This window comes from Cheilinus undulatus, linkage group 22, assembly GCF_018320785.1.
Source record: "Cheilinus undulatus linkage group 22, ASM1832078v1, whole genome shotgun sequence".
Lineage (NCBI taxonomy): Eukaryota > Metazoa > Chordata > Actinopteri > Labriformes > Labridae > Cheilinus > Cheilinus undulatus.
In genome coordinates, this window is record NC_054886.1 from 35,911,308 (window position 1) to 35,933,327 (window position 22,020).

General features: G+C 42.3%; 1 protein-coding gene across 2 annotated transcripts in view; it reads right to left on the minus strand.

Moving 5' to 3' along the window:
* Nucleotides 1-22,020, minus strand: part of corin (corin, serine peptidase) — a 41,647-nt gene that overhangs the window by 3,271 nt on the left and 16,356 nt on the right. For both annotated transcript variants that reach the window (XM_041780001.1, XM_041780002.1), the window contains 19 exons: nucleotides 17,988-18,099; nucleotides 17,098-17,202; nucleotides 15,263-15,477; nucleotides 14,953-15,066; nucleotides 10,702-10,809; nucleotides 10,121-10,231; nucleotides 9,640-9,762; nucleotides 8,260-8,370; nucleotides 7,887-8,118; nucleotides 7,627-7,769; nucleotides 7,174-7,281; nucleotides 6,956-7,069; nucleotides 6,702-6,812; nucleotides 2,575-2,698; nucleotides 2,362-2,490; nucleotides 2,059-2,108; nucleotides 495-681; nucleotides 256-418; nucleotides 8-116 (listed from right to left, as the gene is read on the minus strand). In XM_041780001.1, coding sequence (XP_041635935.1) covers nucleotides 8-116; nucleotides 256-418; nucleotides 495-681; nucleotides 2,059-2,108; nucleotides 2,362-2,490; nucleotides 2,575-2,698; nucleotides 6,702-6,812; nucleotides 6,956-7,069; nucleotides 7,174-7,281; nucleotides 7,627-7,769; nucleotides 7,887-8,118; nucleotides 8,260-8,370; nucleotides 9,640-9,762; nucleotides 10,121-10,231; nucleotides 10,702-10,809; nucleotides 14,953-15,066; nucleotides 15,263-15,477; nucleotides 17,098-17,202; nucleotides 17,988-18,099 — 2,469 coding nt within the window. The remainder of the gene's footprint in view (nucleotides 1-7; nucleotides 117-255; nucleotides 419-494; nucleotides 682-2,058; nucleotides 2,109-2,361; nucleotides 2,491-2,574; nucleotides 2,699-6,701; nucleotides 6,813-6,955; nucleotides 7,070-7,173; nucleotides 7,282-7,626; nucleotides 7,770-7,886; nucleotides 8,119-8,259; nucleotides 8,371-9,639; nucleotides 9,763-10,120; nucleotides 10,232-10,701; nucleotides 10,810-14,952; nucleotides 15,067-15,262; nucleotides 15,478-17,097; nucleotides 17,203-17,987; nucleotides 18,100-22,020) is intronic.

Sequence of the window (22,020 nt, forward strand, 5' to 3'; positions counted from 1 at the left end):
TACTCACTCCTGTTGCCCATGTGACCCCAGCCCGTGATGTAACAGTAGGAGTCAGGAGAAGGAAGCTGGCCCAGCTCAGGTAGACACACGGGTCTGACGAATGCCGTCTCCTCCACCTGAAAGCATGAGCAAACTTCTGAACAAAGCGTTTGGTTTGTTGGCTAGCTTTTGTTTGATGGACAGCTGAAGAAGAGGAGGAGAGAGATGAAGGGGTCTGCAGAGTACTAAGAACTGGTTTATCATGACTCTACAGACCTCTGAGTCCAGCTGCACCACGCTGATGTCGTAGTCCACCACGGCCCGGTTGTAGCGCGGATGTACGATGATGGAGCGCACCCCGCGGCTCTGACTGTGAACCCCAGGGTGGTCGAGGTTATTCAGACCCAGGACCACCTTCCAGAGGTCGGCGCTCTCCCTCCTGCAGACACAGGAAGCCTCAGAGTTAAAGTCTGGTAACCTTCTGGTTGTTTTTATGAACCCGACCCCGTCCTCACCCCTCAAAGCAGTGGGCGACGGTCAGAGCCCACCGCCGGGCGATCAGGACGCAGCCACACACGTGTCCACTCTGACCACTCTGAAGCGAGCACTGCCATGGCCACGCCCCCCTTCGTGACACGCGACCTCCCAGAATCCTTTTCTTCCTGTGTGGGTGGAGCCTCATGGCTGGTCGTAGACCACATTCTGAGAGACAGAATGAGACTTTAGTTTCAATGTGAGGATGAACTCAGAGTTTAAATATCAGTCCTGAACCTGCAGCAGACTCAGATGTTCATATGTGAGGTCAGAGTGGAAGAGTACATTAGGCTGCAGTTCCTCTGGGGCCCACTAGAGGCTGCGGTTCCTCTGGGGCCCACTAGAGGCTGCAGTTCCTCTAGGGCCCACTAGAGGCTGTGGTTCCTCTGGGGCCCACTAGAGGCTGCCACCTGTGGTGAGTCACTGCCCGTAGAGCATTTAACAGAAATAAACACATTTAATACCAGATTTAAAGGAGGATTTAAAGTTTGGGTCTCTGACTTATCTCTGAGAGGGTCAGGTCTGTACATCTGACTTTTGAAACACACCTATTAATCCATCCATCATCCATCCATCCATCATCCATCCATCATCCATCATCCATCCATCCATCATCCATCATCCATCTATCCATCCATCATCCATCATCCATCCATCCATCCATCATCCATCCATCCATCATCCATCATCCATCTATCCATCCATCATCCATCATCCATCATCCATCCATCATCCATCCATCCATCCATCCATCCATCCATCCATCCATCCATCATCCATCCATCATCCATCATCCATCCATCCATCATCCATCATCCATCATCCATCCATCACTCATCATCCATCATCCATCCACCCATCCATCCATCTATCTATCATCCATCCATCTGCCCATCCATCATCCATCCATCATCCATTCATCCATCATCCATCCATCCACCCATCCATCATCCATCCATCCATCATCCATCATCCATCCACCCATCCATCCATCATCCATCATCCATCCATCCATCATCCATCATCCATCATCCATCACCCATCATCCATCATCCATCCACCCATCCATCCATCTATCTATCATCCATCCATCTGCCCATCCATCATCCATCCATCATCCATTCATCCATCATCCATCCATCCACCCATCCATCATCCATCCATCCATCATCCATCATCCATCCACCCATCCATCCATCATCCATCATCCATCCATCCATAAATTAGTTTGTAATAATAAGAACAAAGACATGAATGCTGACTGTGCAGTGATGCAGATTTCTAACCATGGATAAAGCAGCAGAGTATTGGGAAAAACACTTGAGCAGCAACTTCAAATGGCCATTTTTTTATCTTTTCAATAAATAGTGTTGTTTTAATCATAAAGAGAGTTCAATTTGTTACTCAAATAAATAATTTAGATTAAAATTATTAACTTTTAACTCATTCAGAGGTTTGTCAAAGTCACTAAAATTAAAAACCAAAAAAAAAGCTCCATAGTAAGTCCATAGCAGTAAAAAGTTCTGATGAAGCAGAACGTTTTACCTTCTCTGGTGCAGAGAACAGAAACTCTCCTCCTGGAATGGCAGGCATGGCTGTAGAACACAAAGAAAGACTGATTTCATGGGACAGTTCCAACTACAGCCCCAGGATCCTCTAGAGCCAGGTAAGACCAAAGATGCATGATACAACGAGACCATTTATGAACATTGGACGGGACAGCTGCAGCTGCAAGCAGGCCTGCTGATGGTTTAAGAAGGGTCATGGGTGTAAACAGCCAATCAGAGTCTAGGAGCTCAGAGGGGAAGTCTTCCATCAGAGTACATAGTCAACAGCATGTTCTGTTACCTTCTCTTCTCCAGCCGGGCCTGCAGAGCAGAACCGTTCCTCAGGTTCCACTCAGGATGGACGTGTAACCAACGGCGACGACCCGGGACTCCAGGCTGGTCGGCTACCATGGAAACAGAGGAGGGAACTCTGCAGAGAGAAGCACATTCTAGTTCATCTATGTCATCATCTAAGCTAGTGTGGCTGTGTCTGTGTGAGTGTTACTGACCTTACCCTAGTCCCAGCTGGCTGCAGGTCAGTTTACTCAGATCATGGTTCCACTCGTCTGCACACACCTGATACTCTGCTGCCGTCCTGAACACTGTCAGCACCGAGCCCGACCGATCGGCCAGGGACACTGGAGAGAGAGAAAGAGACGGGGGGGATAAATGGACAGAACCAGACAAAATGTCACAAAAAAGTTCAGACCTTTGTGAAAAGTCTGTAATGTTTGGAGATGAAATCAGTAACATAAATAAAGTTTGAAGTGTTGAAATAGAAAATGTATTTTGGGAAAAAGTTTGTAATGTTGGGTAAAATGTTATGTTGGCAAAAAAAAGTTTGTCATATTGAGGTAAAATGTAATGTGTGATGAAGGGTAAGGTCTGAAATATTGAGGGAAAGTTTGTAATGTTGGATAAAATGTAATGGGGTGAAAGTTTGTTGTGTTGGGAAAGTATGTGATGATCAGGAAAAGTTTGTAATGATAGGGAAAAAGTCTGCATTGCCGGGGAAAAAGTTTGGAATGTTGAGGAAAATTTTACAACGAGGGGAAGGAAGATTGTAATGTTGGAAAAAAAAAAGTTTGGTAATGTTTGGGAATATTTTTTAATGTTGGGAAAAACTTGCACTGTTGGAGAAAATGTAATGTTGAAAAAACGTTTGTCATTTTGGGGAAAGTCTATAATGTTGGAGAAATGAAATGTTGGGAAAAAAGTTTGTAATGTTGAGTAAAATGTAATGTGGTTAACTTTGTTTGCTGGGGAAAATAATGTAATGGCTGGGAAAAGTTTGGAATGTTGGGGAAATTTTTACAATGATGGGAAGGAAGTGTGTAATGTTGGGAAAAAGTTTGCAGTGGTGGAGAAAATGTAATGTTGGTAAAAAAAAGAAGTTTATCACAATAGGAAAATTGCAAGTAGGTAATGCAGGGAAAAGATTGTTATATTAGTGGAACATTTGTAATGTTGGGGTTAAAGTTTGTTTGCTCGGGAAAATAATGTAATGACCAGGAAAAGTTTGGAATGTTGGGGAAAATTTTACAATGATGGGAAGGAAGTGTGTACTGTTGGGAAAAAGTTTGCAGTGGTGGAGAAAATGTAATGTTGGCAAAGAAAGTCTGTCATATTGGGGAAAATGTAATGTTGGGAAAATGTTGGTACTGTTGGGGAAAATTTATTGCGTTGGGGAAAAGTTTGTAGATTTTAATGCTGGGGAAAAATTTATAAAGTTTGGGAATATTTTTTAATGTTGGGAAAAAGTTTACACTGTGGAAGAGAATGTAGTGTTGAAAAAAAGTTTATAAATAGTGTAATGAAAGTTTGTTTCATGAGGGAAAGTTTGTAAGGTTGGGAAAAAGTATGTAATGATTGAGAAAGGTTTGTGTTGACAGGGAAAGTCTGCAATGTGAAGGAAAAAGTTTGATGATGGGAATCATGATGGGAAAGAAGACTGTAATGTTGGAAAAATATTTGTAATTTTAGAGGATAAGTAATTTTAGGGAAATGTTTGTAATACTAAGGAAACGTAATGTTAAAAAAAGTTTGTAATGTTGGGGTAAAATTTGTATTGATAGGGTAAATATAATGTTGGCATAAAAGTTTGTAATGCTGGGTAATGTTTGTACTGCTGGAGAAAATGTAATGTTGGGATAAAAGTTTTGTAATGATGGAAAAGAATATTGTAAGGTTGGGAGAATGTTTGCAATGTTTGGGAAAAAGTTTGTAATGCCAGAAAAGAAGTTATGTTTGGTAAATGTTGTATTATTTGGTAAAATGTGATGTTGCATAAAAGTTTGTAACGCTGGGATAAAGTTTGCAATGTTAGGTCAAATATAATGTTGGGATAAATGTTTGTAATGTTGGGGAAAATTTTTCAATGTTTGGTAAAATGTAATGTTGGGATAAAGGTTTGTGATGTTGGGGAAAATTTTGCAATGTTTGGTAAAATGTAATGTTTGGGATAAAAGTTTGTAATGTTGGGTTAAAGTTTGCAATGTTTGGTAAAATGTAATGTTGGGATAAAAGTTTGTAACATTGGGCTAAAGTTTGCAATGTTTGGTAAAATGTAATGTTGGGATAAAAGTTTGTAACGTTGGGCTAAAGTTTGCAATGTTTGGTAAAATGTAACGTTGGGCTAAAGTTTGCAATGTTTGGGAAAATGTAATGTTGGGATAAAAGTTTGTAATGTTGGGCTAAAGTTTGCAATGTTTGGTAAAATGTAATGTTGGGATAAAAGTTTGTAACGGGGAAAATTTTGCAATGTTTGGTAAAATGTAATGTTGGGATAAAAGTTTGTAACGTTGGGGAAAATTTTGCAGTGTTTGGTAAAATGTAATGTTGGGATAAAAGTTTGTAATGTTGGGAAAAATTTTGCAGTGTTTGGTAAAATGTAATGTTGGGATAAAAGTTTGTAATGTTGGGAAAAATTTTGCAATGTTTGGTAAAATGTAATGTTGGGATAAAAGTTTGTAACGGGGAAAATTTTGCAATGTTTGGTAAAATGTTATGTTGGGATAAAAGTTTTTAATGTTGGGGAAAATTTTGCAATCTTTGGTAAAATGTAATGTTGGGATAAAAGTTTGTAATGTTGGGGAAAATTTTGCAATCTTTGGTAAAATGTAATGTTGGCATAAAAGTTTGTAACGTTGGGCTAAAGTTTGCAATGTTTGGTAAAATGTAATGTTGGGATAAAAGTTAATAATGTTGGGGAAAATTTTGCAATGTTTGGTAAAATGTAATGTTGGGATAAAAGTTTGTAACGTTGGGGAAAAGTTTGTAATGTTTGGTAAAATGTAATGTTGGGATTAAAGTTTGTAATGTTGCGGAAACGTTTGTAATGTTTGGTAAAATGTAATGTTGGGATAAAAGTTTGTAACGGGGAAAATTTTGCAATGTTTGGCAAAATGTAATGTTGGGATAAAAGTTTGTAACGGGGAAAATTTTGCAATGTTTGGCAAAATGTAATGTTGGGATAAAAGTTTGTAACGGGGAAAATTTTGCAATGTTTGGCAAAATGTAATGTTGGGATAAAAGTTTGTAATGTTGGGGAAAATTTTTCAATGTTTGGTAAAATGTAATGTTGGGATAAAAGTTTGTAACGGGGAAAATTTTTCAATGTTTGGTAAAATGTTATGTTGGGATAAAAGTTTGTAATGTTGGGGAAAATTTTTCAATGTTTGGTAAAATGTAATGTTGGGATAAAAGTTTGTAATGTTGGGGAAAATTTTGCAATGTTTGGTAAAATGTAATGGGATAAAAGTTTGTAATGTTGGGGAAAATTTTGCAATGTTTGGTAAAATGTAATGTTGGGATAAAAGTTTGTAATGTTGGGGAAACGTTTGTAATGTTTGGTAAAATGTAATGTTGGGATAAAAGTTTGTAATGTTGGGGAAACGTTTGTAATGTTTGGTAAAATGTAATGTTGGGATTAAAGTTTGTAATGTTGGGGAAACGTTTGTAATGTTTGGTAAAATGTAATGTTGGGATTAAAGTTTGTAATGTTGGGGAAACGTTTGTAATGTTTGGTAAAATGTAATGTTGGGATTAAAGTTTGTAATGTTGGGGAAACGTTTGTAATGTTTGGTAAAATGTAATGTTGGGATTAAAGTTTGTAATGTTGGGGAAACGTTTGTAATGTTTGGTAAAATGTAATGTTGGGATTAAAGTTTGTAATGTTGGGAAAAATTTGTAATGTTAGGCAAAATTTATGTTGGGAAAAAGTTAGAACATTGCAGGAAAGTTTGTAATGATGGGGAAAAGTATGTTATGATCAGGAAAACTTTTTAATGTTAGGAAAGAAGTTTGTAACGTTGGGAAATAGAATAGTTATTTTGTGAAAGCAGTTTGACAGTGATGAGAAAAAAAGATTTCACTTCGGGAAAAAAGTGCGTAGCAAATGGTAAAAAAAATTATTTTGGGAAAGAAGTTGTGACTGAACTACTTTAAATGCTGCGACAGAAGTTTGTAACACAGAAAAATAAGATTGTATTAATGGGACTAAAGTTTATAATGGATTGGAAATGTTTTAACTTTGAGAGTTTCAGAGCTCATTGAGATTATTGATCAGTTAGTCAGCCATAACTACATCAGCATTAAAACAATAACATCTGTATTTAGAGTCTTTTTTGGTGATGTTCGTACCACAGTTCCACTCGTCGGAGCTGTCTGAACAGTGTTTCTTCCCGTCACACCACAGAGTGCGGTGAACACACTGATGGTTGTTACAGGACAGCTCATTATCTCTGCAGACAGCTGAGGAAACACAAACAAACACACAACTTCATCAGAGTCAACGATGCAAACATTAAGATCAGTAAAATAGACAATAATGAAGAATTTCTACTGATAATACATCAGCGGTCTGGTTCTCCTATTGATCACAGAGTTAGACTCACAGCAGTTAGCCTCGTCCACCAGCAGGGGGCAGTCTGGGAATCCATCACAGATCATATTGGCTTTAATGCACACCTTACTGCCTGGACACTCCCACAGAGCGCGCTCAGAACAGCCTGGCACACAGATAAACATGGTTCTGATTGGACACAAGAACTTCATCTAATCTTTGGGATATGAAATGTTTAGGTGTAGGACTTTTATTTTGAAAGAGTCTCACTGCAGTTGTCCTCATCGCTGTGGTCATCACAGTCCAGGTGTCCATCGCAGCGTTTGGTTGCCAGGACGCAGCGTCCTGAGCGACACTTGAAGTGACTGGGGGAGCATTCTGTTGCAAAACAAAAAAAGAAAAGCTGCATAAAAAAAAACAACAAAAAGGAGCAGAAATACGATCTCGTATCTGAGATAAACACAGGATACTGTAACCCCAAAGAAAGTGCTCGGTAAAGGGTCCACTAAACCGGGCTGTACCCTCCCTTCAGTGATGTTAGGTCCAAATAGTCCCTCAACATCCAGAGGAGGCTGGATGGTGACACTTTGCATCACAGAGCCACGCCCCCTCTGTGCTAGCTGTCACCAGCCCGGCAGACCTAGGTCACCTGACCTATGGAGCCACATGGCCACATGACTGAAGCACCGTTCTTAGATTTAGACTAACACCAAACATCCTCACCATCGACACCATCCTCTGGCAGCAGGCAGGTGGCGTTTCCCCCTTCTTCTGGAAACTGACTGCAGTCAGAGTCTTCAGGCCACTGCAATCCCACAATGCCGAGCACCGACTCACACTTCCCCTTAGCGTTACGACACAACGACCTGCAGGAAGACGGGGGACAGAGATCGACGACTGGGGTTAGATCATCTCCTCTGTTAGTGAATCATTTCATCTGATGAGGACAACTAAATAACAAACTGACTGACTATGTAACCAACCTGCAGGGCGGGACCCTCTGCAGGGTCACGGGGTCACACTTGGGGACGAGCAGGGTGCAGGCGTAGAACATGAGGTACTGGTAGCAGCCGGTCTGGACCAGGGCGGGGAACAGCGACGACTCCCAGGACACGGAGCTCTCTCTCTGGGACAGGTGGCCCAGGTAGTTTGGGTAACTGGTCATGTTGTAGGGCAGGTTCATACACAGCTCCAAGCTGATTGGCTCACAGCGAGCTGACCACAGACACATGAGATAACAGGATAAACATGTGGATGCATTCTCCTGTGTGATCAGTGCTTCACTGTGCTGCTGCCTTGTTAATAAAACCTAAATAACTCTGCTGGACTGGATCGAGCTGGTTTTAAGGGACTCACTGCAGTTGTTGTTGTTGTTTCGGGGGTCACAGGTGCTGCTGCCTCCGCTACACACCGACGGACAGGAAGTGGAGATACAGCTGGGCTGACCGGGAATGCACACACCCTGACCTGGACAACAAACACAAAGAATAAAGGCCAGAACCATCTGTAAGGATTCAGAGATGGAGCCACCACAGCTCACAGCACTCTGACCTGAAAAGAACACCAAAGTCTGGAAAGTCTGGAAAAGTCTGGAAAGTCTAAAAGTCTGAAAAGTCTGGAGAAATCTAAAAAGTCTGGAAAAGTCTGAAAAAGTCTGAAAAAATCTGAAAAAGTCTGAAGTAGGAAAAGTCTATAAAGGTCTAAAAAAGTCTGAAAAAGTCAGAAAAGTCTGGAAAAAGTCTGAAAAGATCTGAAAAAGTCTGGAAAAGTCTGATGAAGTCTGAAAAAGTCTAAAGAGTCTGGAAACTCTACAAAAGTCTAAAAAAAGTCTGGAAATGTCTGATGAAGTCTGAAAAAGTCTGAAAAGTCTGTAAAAGTCTTAAAAAATTGTGGAAAAGTCTGAAAAGTCTGGAAAGTCTGAAAAAAACTAGAAAAGTCTGGAAAATTCTGGAATATCTGAAAAGTCTTGAAAAGTCAAAAAAGTCTAGAAAACTCTGAAAAGTCTGAAAGTCAGGAAAAGTCTAGAAAAGTCTGGGAAAAGTCTGAAAAAAGTCTAGAAAAGTCTTAAAGTCTGGAAAAGTCTGAAAAGTCTAAAAAGTCTAGAAAAGTCTGAAAGTCTAGAAAAGTCTGGAACAGTCTGAAAAGTCAGGAAAAGTCTAGAAAAGTCTGAAAAATTCTAGAAAAGTCTGGAAAAGTTTGAGAAGTCTGAAAAATTCTGGAAAGTCTGAAAAAGTCTGGAATGTCTGGAAAAGTTTAGAAAAGTCTGGAAAAGTGTAGAAAACTCTGAAAAGTCTGATGAAGTCTGGAAAACTCTGGAAAACCCTGGAAAAGTCTGAAAAGTCTGGAAAAGTCTCAGAAGTCTGAAAAAGTCTGGAAAATCTAAAAAGGTTTGAAGAGACTGGAAAAGTCTGGAAGTCTGAAGTCTGAAAAGCCTGAAAAAGTCTAGAAAAGTCTGATGAAGTCTGGAAAAGTCTGAAAAAATCTTGAAGAGTCTTGAAAACCTGAAAAAGTCTGGAAAGTCTGAAAAGTCTTGAAAAGTCTAGAAAAGTCTGGACAGATCTAGAAAAGTATGGACAGACAACAAAAAAACAAAAACAATTCAACCTGTCCTGAGAGGAATGTAGTCAACATGCAAACATGACTTCTGTTTAAATGCATGAAAATAAAACAGACTCCACATGCAGAGGTCTGAACTCTGCAGGAATCAGACGAGAGGATCAGAGGCTGCTCACGCACTCTGCTCTCTGCTGCAGTGCTCTTCATCGCTGCCGTCTTTACAGTCATCCTCGCCGTCACAGCGAAAGGCAGACGGGATACATTGACCGTTCCTGCACTCCAGCAGACCTTGGCTCTTACAGGCTGAAAATAAAAACCCAAAACATATTCATGTTTTAGATTCAAAAACAGACATCAGTGATGCAGCGATCATGGCTGAACTCTGACTGTTTTATAAACCACACAGAACGTTTACAGCACTGTCTGCCTCCTCAGAGAGAAACCCTAACACTGAGGGTTGATGCTGCGATCATGACTGAGCTCTGACTGTATTATAAACCACACAGATAGTTTACAGCACTGTCTGCCTCCTCAGAGAGAAACCCTAACACTGAGGGTTGATGCGATGGACTGTTTCCTTCGGCCCTACATCCCTCTAAAGAGCTTTAAGATGAAACAGATTTTTGGTGAAGTGTCGTTATTCCTGATCCCCGATACTCACAGCAGTTTTGTTCGTCGCTCTTGTCCAGACAGTCGTGGTCTCCGTCACACAGCCAGTCTTTAGACACGCAGCGACCGTCGCCACAGCGGTGTTCCCAAGACAGATTACAGACTGAAACAGAAACACACAGCAGGTTACGTTCATGTAGACTAAAGAGCTGCTCAGCCTGGTCAACCTGAGAGAAGCTCAGTTTGAATACAGTTAGTCTGACTCTGAGGGCCATGATCTAAGTCAGAACTGATTTCTGATTCAAACCCAGTCCTGAATCCCAGCACATTCCCATTTTCCCACACAGGATTATTCATCCTCCAGTCGGATGTTCATACTTTGAGCTCCTGATATGAAATAGCACATTAAAGCGCATACATCCAGCTTCTAGAGCAGTGTGGTCGTGTTTGATCAGAGGTGGGGTGCCACCTGGTCCAGCAGTGGCTGTTGGGGAGTTTGACCAGTGACTTACTACTACAAGTACCCTCATGAATCAGCACAGAGGCTATAAGACAGTAGCTAGCTGTGACTCAGCGAGTAGTCGGCTGTTTGGCTGACAGCCCCCTGGTGTGTCTGTGAGCATGCTCTCTTACCACAGTTGTACTCGTCGCTCAGGTCGCCACAGTCATCATAACCATCGCACACCAGAGAGGGCGACAGACACCGACCAGTGTTACAGCGAAACTCTCCATCTGTGCACACTGAAGAGAGAGAGAGAGATGTTTATTTAAGAACATCACATTTATTTATTTATTTATTTATTTGAACAAGGGGCACTTTGTGGGCCGGCCTTTCAAAGACAGCAATAGAAGCATTTAATATCATATATAAACAAAAATGTTTTTTTCTTTAGCCTTTAGCATTGAGATCACCTATACTGCACTCATCCTATACTGCTGTTAAGCTTCCTGTCACTAGGTTTGGCTGTACGTGACTGGTGTCAAATCTGTGCAGGACTCAGGTCTATGGGGTTGATTCTGCTGCAGGTATGCTGCTCTGTCAAAGACCCTGATGTTGCTGTAGAAAACAGTCACTGTAATGCAGAATAGCTGGAGGTCAGTTTGTGTTATTCATGCATCATACTTATCAATTAGATCAAAATGGCAATTTCAGCTGAAATTGTGTGGGGATGCTGAGAGCTGAATTGTGGAAGAACTACCGAAAAATAGCCAACAAGCACAAAAATAACTAAAAATAGCATAAAATGGCATAAAATGGCAAAAAGGTAGGTGAAAAAGGTATTCAATAGCTAAAAAAAAAAGAATAAAATAAGCAAAAAGTAACCTTAAAAAAGCTGAAAATAGCCCCAAAATAGCTTTTAAAAAAAGCATAAAAGTAGCTGAAAATGGCATTCAGTAGCTTAAAAGGGGTGAAAATAGCTGAAAGTAGCCTGAAAATATCTGAAAATAGCTTAAAAATAGCTGAAAGTGGCCCATATAGCTGAAAAATTCTTTTAAAAGATGAGAGTAGCCTATATAGCTGAAAATAGTTTAAAAATAGCTTAAAGTTGCCTGAAAATTGCTGAAAATAGCTTAAAATAGCTGAAAGTGGCCTATATAGCTGAAAATAGCTTAAAAAAAACTGAAAGTGGCCTATATAGCTGAAAATAGCTTAAAGGTAGCTGACAGTAACCTGAAAATAGCTGAAAAATGCTTAAAAATAGCTGAAAGTAGCCTGAAAATAGCTGAAAACAGCTTAAAAATAAATGAAAGTTGCCTGAAAATTGCTGAAAACAGCTTAAAAATCAATGAAAGTTGCCTGAAAATAGCTGAAAAATAGCTTAAAAATAACTGAAAGTGGCCTATATGGCTGAAAGAAGCTTAAAAATAGCTGAAAGTAGCCTGAAAACAGCTGAAAAAGCATAAAAATAGCTTAAAGTTGCATGAAATATCTGAAAATAGTGGAAAAATAGCTGAAAATAGCATAAAACCTGAAGAGTGCAATACCTGATTTGTGAAGAATGTGAAATCGTTGATCAAAATATAGAATTTAGTTAACCAAAAAACTTGAACACTGCCTTATTGACTGCGTTTACATGGACTTGAGTATCCTGTTTTCTGTCAGGTTTTTGGAGTATCCCGTTTTCTCTTTGTTCATGTACACACCTGCAGAAACCGGGATAACACAGTATCCCGTTTTTGAGAAATCCGGTTTTGCTACCTAGAGAACTCCAAAAGAAAACGGGATATTGTGCCATGTATACGCAGTATCCCGTTTTCTGGCTGCTGTAGACTTAAGTGAGCAGGCGCAACTTTGACTGAACCTAATTTAACTTCAGATACTGTAAATACTGTGTTTGTCTGGACGGTGGAGGATCAGCTGATCTCTGCCCGGAGAGAGTGACAGTTTAGCGGCTGTGTCTGCAGAGGATCAGTCTGTGATCTGACGGCAGTCAAAACACTCTGATATTTAGATAAAATGTGAACTGGACAGTTTAAATTTTCAGCCATGAATGAAACGTGAGCATAGTTTACTGAGAATGACCGCTTACTCCATGAGTTAGAGCTCTGTGAGCTGAAGATGGAAAGACGGCACACGGTAAGTGACCTGCACAGCCTGTCAACTCCTCCCAGTCCTGACATTTAGAAACGATGATGTTTCGGAACGGTGTGTTTTTCAAAATAAAAGCGTAGCCTTTTTAAGACCCACTTTGAGCTGCCCCCATTTTCACAGACTTTTATTTTGAAGTTGTTTCCGGGAAAGTTATTTAGTGAAGTCAGTCGACTGCAAGATGCTTCGCTATTTCTTGGCATCTCTGCCAAACTTTCGGCATGTTTATTAATAATAATAATAATGATGATGAAAATAATAATAATAATAATAATCGCCTAATAAGTGATAAAAATTTTAAATATGAAGTTATAATAAGCTTATTCATTTGAGATCTCCCTTTCACTCCGTACCATCCTCTCAGTCTCTTTTTTCTGATTCTTTATAAGCAAGCGTTCTATAAATGAGATTAGTTTTGTTTTCTCCCGTTGTTGGAAAGAGGTGGGTACCATTTTTGCTGCGTAATGCTGGCATTTAACTGTTTTAAACCCAAAATAACAGTGATCTAATTTTTCTAAAATTTCTAACTTTCTGGTGTTGTAAAATAACATCAACTATCTGCGCAGCTATGATTCAGTGATCAGAAACCGGGATACTACTTTCTCTCATGTATAAAGGGATATGAATAAACGGGTTTCTCTGTGCACATGTAAACACAGTATCCCGAATATGATAAAAACCGGGATATGACTCATAACCGGGATACTCAGGTCCATGTAAACGCAGTCATTGACAGAGTAGCCTCTTGAGTCTAAAGGCTGAAGGTGTGTGAGATTGTGCTAAAGATGGTGGAGATATTGTTCACAGCAGTGTTACTCAACCCCGCTCAGCCAAAGAGCCAAATTGTTGAAAAATACCTTTGCAAGAGCCACAATCTAAGAGGTGAAGCAAAAACAGCTTGAAGTACAATAACAACAAGTTACAGGTGTCAAAAATGGTCATGTTTTTTGGGGTCTTTTCTGATCCCCATCAACCATCAAGTTTCTCATTTCTACCCAGCGATTTTCACAAGTTTGTACTTGAATTGTTCTGTTTGTTGTGAATGCGCTATCCCATGATGCTTTGGGGGGGTTTTCATCCCTACAAAGGCCTATGATGACCAGGAGGTAGATCTATTTAAATCTTTATCATCTAGCCATGTTTCTCAATCTCGTATTGAGTTTAGTCTTCCTTTAAGTTCATATATTAACATTATCTCAGTCTCATTGTCTCCATTTTTAAAACTGATGTCTAAATCCCAGAATAAGTCTCCCTCCAGCCGTTATGTCGGACGTTTACGACGTTAAACTTCCTCTTCTAATAAAGAGAGTGAGAGGTCAGGGAGAGGGCGAGCGATGTAAACAAACAAAGGGAAAACTCTCTCGCTCTCTTTACATTCCAGTGCCTCTGCCATAGTCGCTTTATGTCACCATGACGACGACTCATTCTGAAACTTTCACTGTAAATCACCCCCAACAACATCACCACAGCAACGGGCCGAAACCTCCACTTACTATTTATACAGATGATAGTATAGTGTGTTTGAGTAATAATTCAATTAACTCATAAATAACACGTCTACACACTGGAAAAACTCATCCCAAATCTGCCTAGCAACAGGGTTGGCCCACACAGGTACAGCAAATGCAGTTAAGTTTTCTTCATGCTAAAGAGACGCTCTGACTCTCTACTGCCTCCTGGTGGAAGATTAAATCTGTTCATTCAGTGTAAACAGTGGACCTCTCTCACCAACTGTTCCTAAAACTTCTCCCTCAGTTTTAAAGTTTTGGACATTTAATAAAGTTTTCTTCTCTGTGATTGGTTAAAACAGTCCATCTGAGTTCTGATGTAACAGGATAAAATGTTTCATTTGGGTCAAAAGTATATGTGAAAAGGCTTGGCCATGGTTTTGTTTTTTTTCTATTCGCCATGAAAAAGGAAGTAGTTTTCATTCATTCGCCCTGGGGGAGGCTGGGGTGGAGGAGGGGTAGCTTTAGTCTATAAAGGAGGAGGCTGGGGTGGAGGAGGTGAAGCTTTAGTCTATAAAGGAGGAGGCTGGGGTGGAGGAGGTGAGGCTTTAGTCTATAAAGAAGGAGGCTGGGGTGGAGGAGGTGAAGCTTAGCCAGCAGCAGTGTGGTGCATTAGCAGTGATGCCAGCAGAGATTTGTGAGAAGAACATAATATTTAAATACACCCCTGTGTTCAGAGGAAGAGCTGTGATTGGCTGTGGGAGCTTGGAGGCAATAATAGGGATCAGGTGGCTGTCAGCTGAAGAACGAAGGTCAGAGCCATCTTTGTGTGTGTGTCTGACTCACCACACTGGGTTTCGTCGCTCCAATCGTCACAGTCGTTGTACCCGTTGCACACCAGTTTCTGAGGGACACAAATCCCTGTCGCACACAGGAAGTCATCTTTCCCACCACACACAGCTATCGACCAATCGGAGAGAAGAAAATTAGAGACATCCCAGAACCAACCAGGATCCTAAAGCCCAGTTCAGACCAAAGGTCTGCCACCAGGCTCTGATCGTCAGTTCACACCACTGTAACTGAGGAGACGACTGTCTGTGTGGTCTGAGCTGGCCTTAAAACATCAGCATCTGTATTTGTGTACGTTTTCACTCACAGGGTTTCCCTTTGATCTGTCTCGGTGTGTAACAGGAAGGAGGGGCGGGGCCCGCTGTTGCCATGGGCGACAATGATGATGATGGAGAGGAGGTGAGGTTGCTGAATTGTGAGCAGCGCAGGAAGTCTGGCCAGGAGGCGTTGAACATCTGCAGGACGGGCTCACAGCCTTCCCTCGCCGCCTCGCAGAACGACGCACAGGGCAGCACGACCCGCCTGAGCAGAGAGAGACGCACATACACAACAGCAAAAACACACTTCAGTACACCCGTGGTTTAAGAAGCAGCAGTAAAACAGAGACGGAGAGGCAGAGGTCAGGGAGAGTTGAGGCTTCTGACACTGAACACGTGTGTTTGCTCTAATCTCTCTGTGTTATTCTTGGACAGGCTCACGTATGAAACCTGCTCCTCCACATGAACCTCAGCTGTTCCGACTGTAAGTGAGACCACAAGTGTGGTTTCACATCAGAGACCTGAGTACACTGAACCCCAAAGTCTGCTTCATTTGACCAGTGAGCTCACGATCACAACAGCATGGGCATGAAGAGTCGATGTCAGCCATGGTCCAGCTGTCAGCTCTACACGGCCCATGTCCTCCTCTCTGCATCCTCACAGCACAGGCCCATGTCCTCCTCTCTGCATCCTCACAGCACAGGCCCATGTCCTCCTGTCTATCCTCACAGCACAGGCCCATGTCCTCCTGTCTATCCTCACAGCACAGGCCCATGCCCTCCTCTCTGTATCCTCACAGCACAGGCCCATGTCCTCCTCTCTGCATCCTCACAGCACAGGCCCATGTCCTCCTCTCTGTATCCTCACAGCACAGGCCCATGTCCTCCTCTCTGTATCCTCACAGCACAGGCCCATGCCCTCCTCTCTGTATCCTCACAGCACAGGCCCATGTCCTCCTCTCTGCATCCTCACAGCACAGGCCCATGTCCTCCTCTCTGTATCCTCACAGCACAGGCCCATGCCCTCCTCTCTGTATCCTCACAGCACAGGCCCATGTCCTCCTCTCTGCATCCTCACAGCACAGGCCCATGTCCTCCTCTCTGCATCCTCACAGCACAGGCCCATGTCCTCCTCTCTGTATCCTCACAGCACAGGCCCATGTCCTCCTCTCTGTATCCTCACAGCACAGGCCCATGTCCTCCTGTCTATCCTCACAGCACAGGCCCATGCCCTCCTCTCTGTATCCTCACAGCACAGGCCCATGTCCTCCTGTCTATCCTCACAGCACAGGCCCATGTCCTCCTCTCTGTATCCTCACAGCACAGGCCCATGTCCTCCTGTCTATCCTCACAGCACAGGCCCATGCCCTCCTCTCTGTATCCTCACAGCACAGGCCCATGCCCTCCTCTCTGTATCCTCACAGCACAGGCCCATGTCCTCCTGTCTATCCTCACAGCACAGGCCCATGTCCTCCTCTCTGTATCCTCACAGCACAGGCCCATGTCCTCCTGTCTATCCTCACAGCACAGGCCCATGTCCTCCTGTCTATCCTCACAGCACAGGCCCATGTCCTCCTCTCTGTATCCTCACAGCACAGGCCCATGTCCTCCTCTCTGTATCCTCACAGCACAGGCCCATGTCCTCCTCTCTGTATCCTCACAGCACAGGCCCATGTCCTCCTCTCTGTATCCTCACAGCACAGGCCCATGTCTTCCTCTGAGCTGTAGGTCACTGAGCAGGAAGAAGAGGGTCGATTTGTACATCTATATTGCTATACCTACAGTAACAGAAAGACTCCATCGTCCCCACAGACCAGAGTCATCCTCACCAAATCCCCAAAGAAACATGTCAGATTATTCTGACTGTGTGTGGTGTTCTTGGTCACCTGCTGTGTGTGTCATCAGCTGCGATACACTCGGGGAGAGCCAGCGAACAGCCAAACAGCATGATGTGTCTGTAGCACGAGAGCCTGCTGAGGTAGCTGAAAAACCTGGGACAGGGGAAGAAAACATCATCAGTCGTCTCTACAAGAAATTAAACCATCTAAAAACTTCAGCTATCAGGATGCTTAGAGCACACTGGAGCAGTGGACTATACAATATGGAATGTTATGAATGATACTAGGGTGTACGATACAATAATGGAACGGAATTATATAAATGATACTATACTATATATCATATGGAATGTTATGAAACAGCACCAAACGACAGCATCCAATGTGATACGCTATGATAAACTACAATACAACATGGAATGGTATAACATGGTGCTATATGATACGAAACAATACAATGAGGAATGGAATGAAACAATGATACTATTACAATGGTTGGAAAGGTTGCTTTATGTGAAGATCTTATACAATACTAAACAGCACAATATTATGTCATAGAATTACTTTAAGGTATGGAACAATGTGGTACACTAGTGTGAAGTGCAATAAACTTCATTTTTACCTTATGGATGATTTTTGACTTAAGTGTTGCAGATATTTAAACACTACAACAGCAGTTAAGATACAAGAACAAAAGCTTGGAGCCTTGTCTGATTCCTGCATGACCGTGGTCTGAAAATGAGTTTCCTCAGGTCAAGATTCTTCAGTTTGTCACTGAATAAACAAATATGATTTCCTGTTTTTAACCATGGCGTCCTACAATACCACACATCTTTGTCCGTCCACATCAGGGTCTTTATCCGAAGTGTTCAGTGAATACGTTTTTAACTTGGCTAATTACATATTTAGAAAGTCTCTGTGCGTTTAGATTCAGTTACCTTAGCAACATGTCGACCTCTGAGCTCTTCACCACGGCGACAGAAGAGGACAGCCATGTCTGGTTGTAAGGCAACATGTGACACTGAGGCTCCACGATTGGCTGACAGCTACCTGGAGAGGAAGAGGGAGGACCAGCGTTTAAACAGTGGCTATTTGAATGTTAGCATGGATCAGACATTTATGTATGGTACAATATCATCAACAGAAGCAAAGATCAGGCAGAGGTAGAGCTGGCTAAATGTGCAGTATTTGACAGTTTAAATACTGCGGTGTAAAATGATAGTCTCTGATATTTCTATTATCGATAGTATTTTCATGAAGCAAAAAAAACGGATGAAATTCTGACAGAAGAATACTTTAACCACGCCCACTTCTTTCAGTTCAGCTGAGAAAGAGCTGGCTGAGAAACAACAGAGGTGAGGGACTTTTCTTTATCTAATTCATACACACATAAAGAGTTGAAATCATAGAGATGGGTTTAAACTAAACCAGAGCTAAAAGGCTGACTGTCACAGAGTTCACTGCACCGTCAAACGTTGTTTATGTAATTCTCTGTGTTTATTCTGTCATTCACGTGTTTGAGGAGTCTCTCACTGCACAGGCTGGGTGAGGGCAGGAGCACTGGGCTGCAGCTAGTCCTTAGCAATAACGAATCCGGGGATTCATACGAGTGAGATCTGCCTTGTCTGACTTGTTCTTCTGGCAGCCAGAACTTCCATCATCGTTTAAACTGTTGTTCTTCTGAAATAAGCTCCTCCTTTTACAATAAAAGCCTTTACACATTAAGGGCGATGCCAATAAACAGCACAAAATTGCAAAAAATTTGGAGGCGAATTCTGTCTATGCACATCAGGAGCAACTCAATTTTTACAAATACATTATGCACCTCATTGAAAAACATTCGCACTGCCGAAGTCTGCAGTGTTTTGTCCTGTCCTCTGATAAACAGTGAGAGATATTGGAGTGGAAGATGAAGGAGGTGTCTCCCTCTCTCTCCTCTGGTCTGGGCGTCATGGAACTTTCACACAGCCAGGAGGTCAGTGCTGTTTAGTTTCATTATTCCATTCACTGTGCCAGACACGTTTGCTAAGAACTAAGAAAAAAATATTCAGGTAAAATTACAGTGTGTGGAAGAAGAATGAAAAAATCGCAGGTTAAGGAGAACGAGATGTTAGCTATGGGCGGGGTCCAGTTATAATGTGTTGATTAGCGATTGTAGCTCTAGTAAGGCGCCAGTTTTACCAAAACTTGACCACATATAAAAAAATACTTGAGGCTTTTTGTGAAAGAGAAGATGTTATTGCTCTCCTCCTGGTCTGCTTCTGCATTGTGATTATTACGGTGGGGTTAGCCGGCCTATCCTGTGGCTGCTGCAGCGGTAGCTGTTAGCTGGGATGTAGCTGTTAGCTGGAATGTAGCTGTAACCTGGGATGTAGCTGTTAGCTAGGATGTAATTGTTAGCTGAGATGTAGCTGGTAGCTGGAATGTAGCTGTTAGCTGGGATGTAGCTGTTAGCTGGGATGTAGCTGTTAGCTGGGATGTAGCTGTAAGCTGGGATGTAGCTGTTAGCTGGGGTGTAGCTGTTAGCTGGGATGTAGTTGTTAGCTGGGATGTAGCTGTTAGTTAGGATATAGCTGTTAGCTGGGATGTAGCTGTTAGCTAGGATGTAATTGTTAGCTGGGGTGTAGCTGTTAGCTGGGATGTAGTTGTTAGCTGGGATGTAGCTGTTAGTTAGGATATAGCTGTTAGCTGGGATGTAGCTGTTAGCTGGGATGAAGCTGTTAGCTAGGATGTAGCTGTTAGCGGTGATGTAGCTGTTAGCTGGGCTGAAGCTGTTAGCTAGGATGTAGCTGTTATCGTTGATGTAGCTGTTAGCTGGGATGTAGCTGTTATTGGTGATGTAGCTGTTATCTGTGATGTAGGTGTTAGCTAGGATGTAGCTGTTAGCTGGGATGTAGCTGTTAGCTGGGATGTAGCTGTTATCGGTGATGTAGCTGTTATCGGTGATGTAGCTGTTAGCTGGGATGTAGCTGTTATCGGGGATGTAGCTGTTAGCTAGGATGTAGCTGTTATCGGTGATGTAGCTGTTAGCTGGGATGTAGTTGTTAGCTAGGATGTAGCTGTTATCGGTGATGTAGCTGTTAACTGGGATGTAGCTGTTATCGGTGATGTAGCTGTTAGCTGGGATGTAGCTGTTAGCTGGGATGTAGCTGTTATCGGGGATGTAGCTGTTAGCTAGGATGTAGCTGTTATTGGTGATATAGCTGTTATCTGTGATGTAGCTGTTAGCGGTGATGTAGGTGTTAGCTGGGATGTAGCTATTAGCTGGATGTAGCTGTTAGCTGGGATGTAGCTGTTATTGGTGATATAGCTGTTATCTGTGATGTAGCTGTTAGCGGTGATGTAGCTGTTAGCTGGGATGTAGCTGTTAGCTGGGATGTAGCTATTAGCTGGATGTAGCTGTTAGCTGGGATGTAGCTATTAGCTGGATGTAGCTGTTAGCTGGATGTAGCTATTAGCTGGATGTAGCTGTTAGCTGGGATGTAGCTGTTAGCTGGATGTAGCTGTTAGCTGGATGTAGCTGTTAGCTGGGATGTTTTATTCACTGAGAAACTCCACCATTGATCATCCATGGCAGAGGTAGCCTGCCAGCTCAGAGTAGCGCATGCATACATAATTTTGTCTTGCTGCTCTGATTGGCCCGTCATGAATGTGACAGTCTGAATGTTCCTCCAATCAGCTTCCTAGAATAGTCTGGATAGTCCAGCCCTCCCTAAACACTTTCTTTTGGAGCTTTCCAGATGAGTGTGAAAGATCCCCGTGCTATGAATATCTGAAGCAGTCGATCTGGGGTTTCAGGTTAGGGAAAGTTCAATCATTATCAAAATTTAATCGATAAACCTGATCATAACTCAAACAGCTGCTCCGGACTGGTTTGAGGATTTTCTAGCATGTTTGGTAAACCATGAGCCAGTTCCCCACCTTCAGGACTTTTTTTCCCTGATTGTGTCAGCTTGAACTGTCAGAGGTTAAAATCAGCAGCTAAGGCTGATGTACGAAGTCTCTGCTTCTAAAAAGACACAGATCTGCCCCACACTGTAGTGTTAATGTTCCTTTTCGCTGTCTTTAACATAATGGCGCCATCCTGTGGTTGTCAGAGGCATTACTTTCTTCTCTCGCGTATTTTTACCTTCACTTCCTGTCCAAACAGGAAGTAGCATTATTGGGCGGTTCCATGGTCCGTGACTGCACCGTTGTGATTAGATTCTTTTCTTCCTGCATGCTAGAGCAATGTCTGCAAGTATGAACAATATTTACAATCTTTATGTCGACTTACCTCCGTGTTTTTTTACGTTTCGTTGAAGTCAATTAAAGCGGCATTTAGCTAACAGATATGCTAATGCTAACACGCTGATAAGCTAGCACCACCTAGCTAACAGGCTAATGCTGTATTGATTCATGATCAGAAATGCTTTTTTTATTTTTTGTGCTATATTAATGGAACTGTTTGTGTTTTTACAGCTCCACAGTCAAGAAAGAAACGTAAACGTACGAAGTAAACCTCATGAAAGTCATCAGTCGTGTGGAGCTCTGAGGGACCTGTTTAGCTGGTGGGATAGCTAGCACTGGAAGCTAGTGAGCTAGCATTAGCAGCTGGTGGAGAATATTGGTTAGACCAGTGGTTCTCAAATGGCGACCCTTAAGGCAGGTCTAGGTGTGCCGTGATAATCTGTACCATCTGTTATTACTACAACTTCATGGTGAGTACTGTAACCAGGCCTGCCCACAGATCTGGACCCCTGAAAACCCCAGTGACCTGGGACCTCCCCAGGTGGGACTTGATGGTATCAGTGTGTGTGTGTTGGATCAGTAGCATTACTAATAGCATCCTGGCTAACAGTTAGCTCATTAAGAGCTGCAAAGCATGGCAAGCTATTATTGGGTAGAAATGGTGAAAAAGTTATTCAGACTGCTATTTGCCACTTAATACCACATTTGACCCATTTTTGCACCTTTTTGGGAACTTTTTTT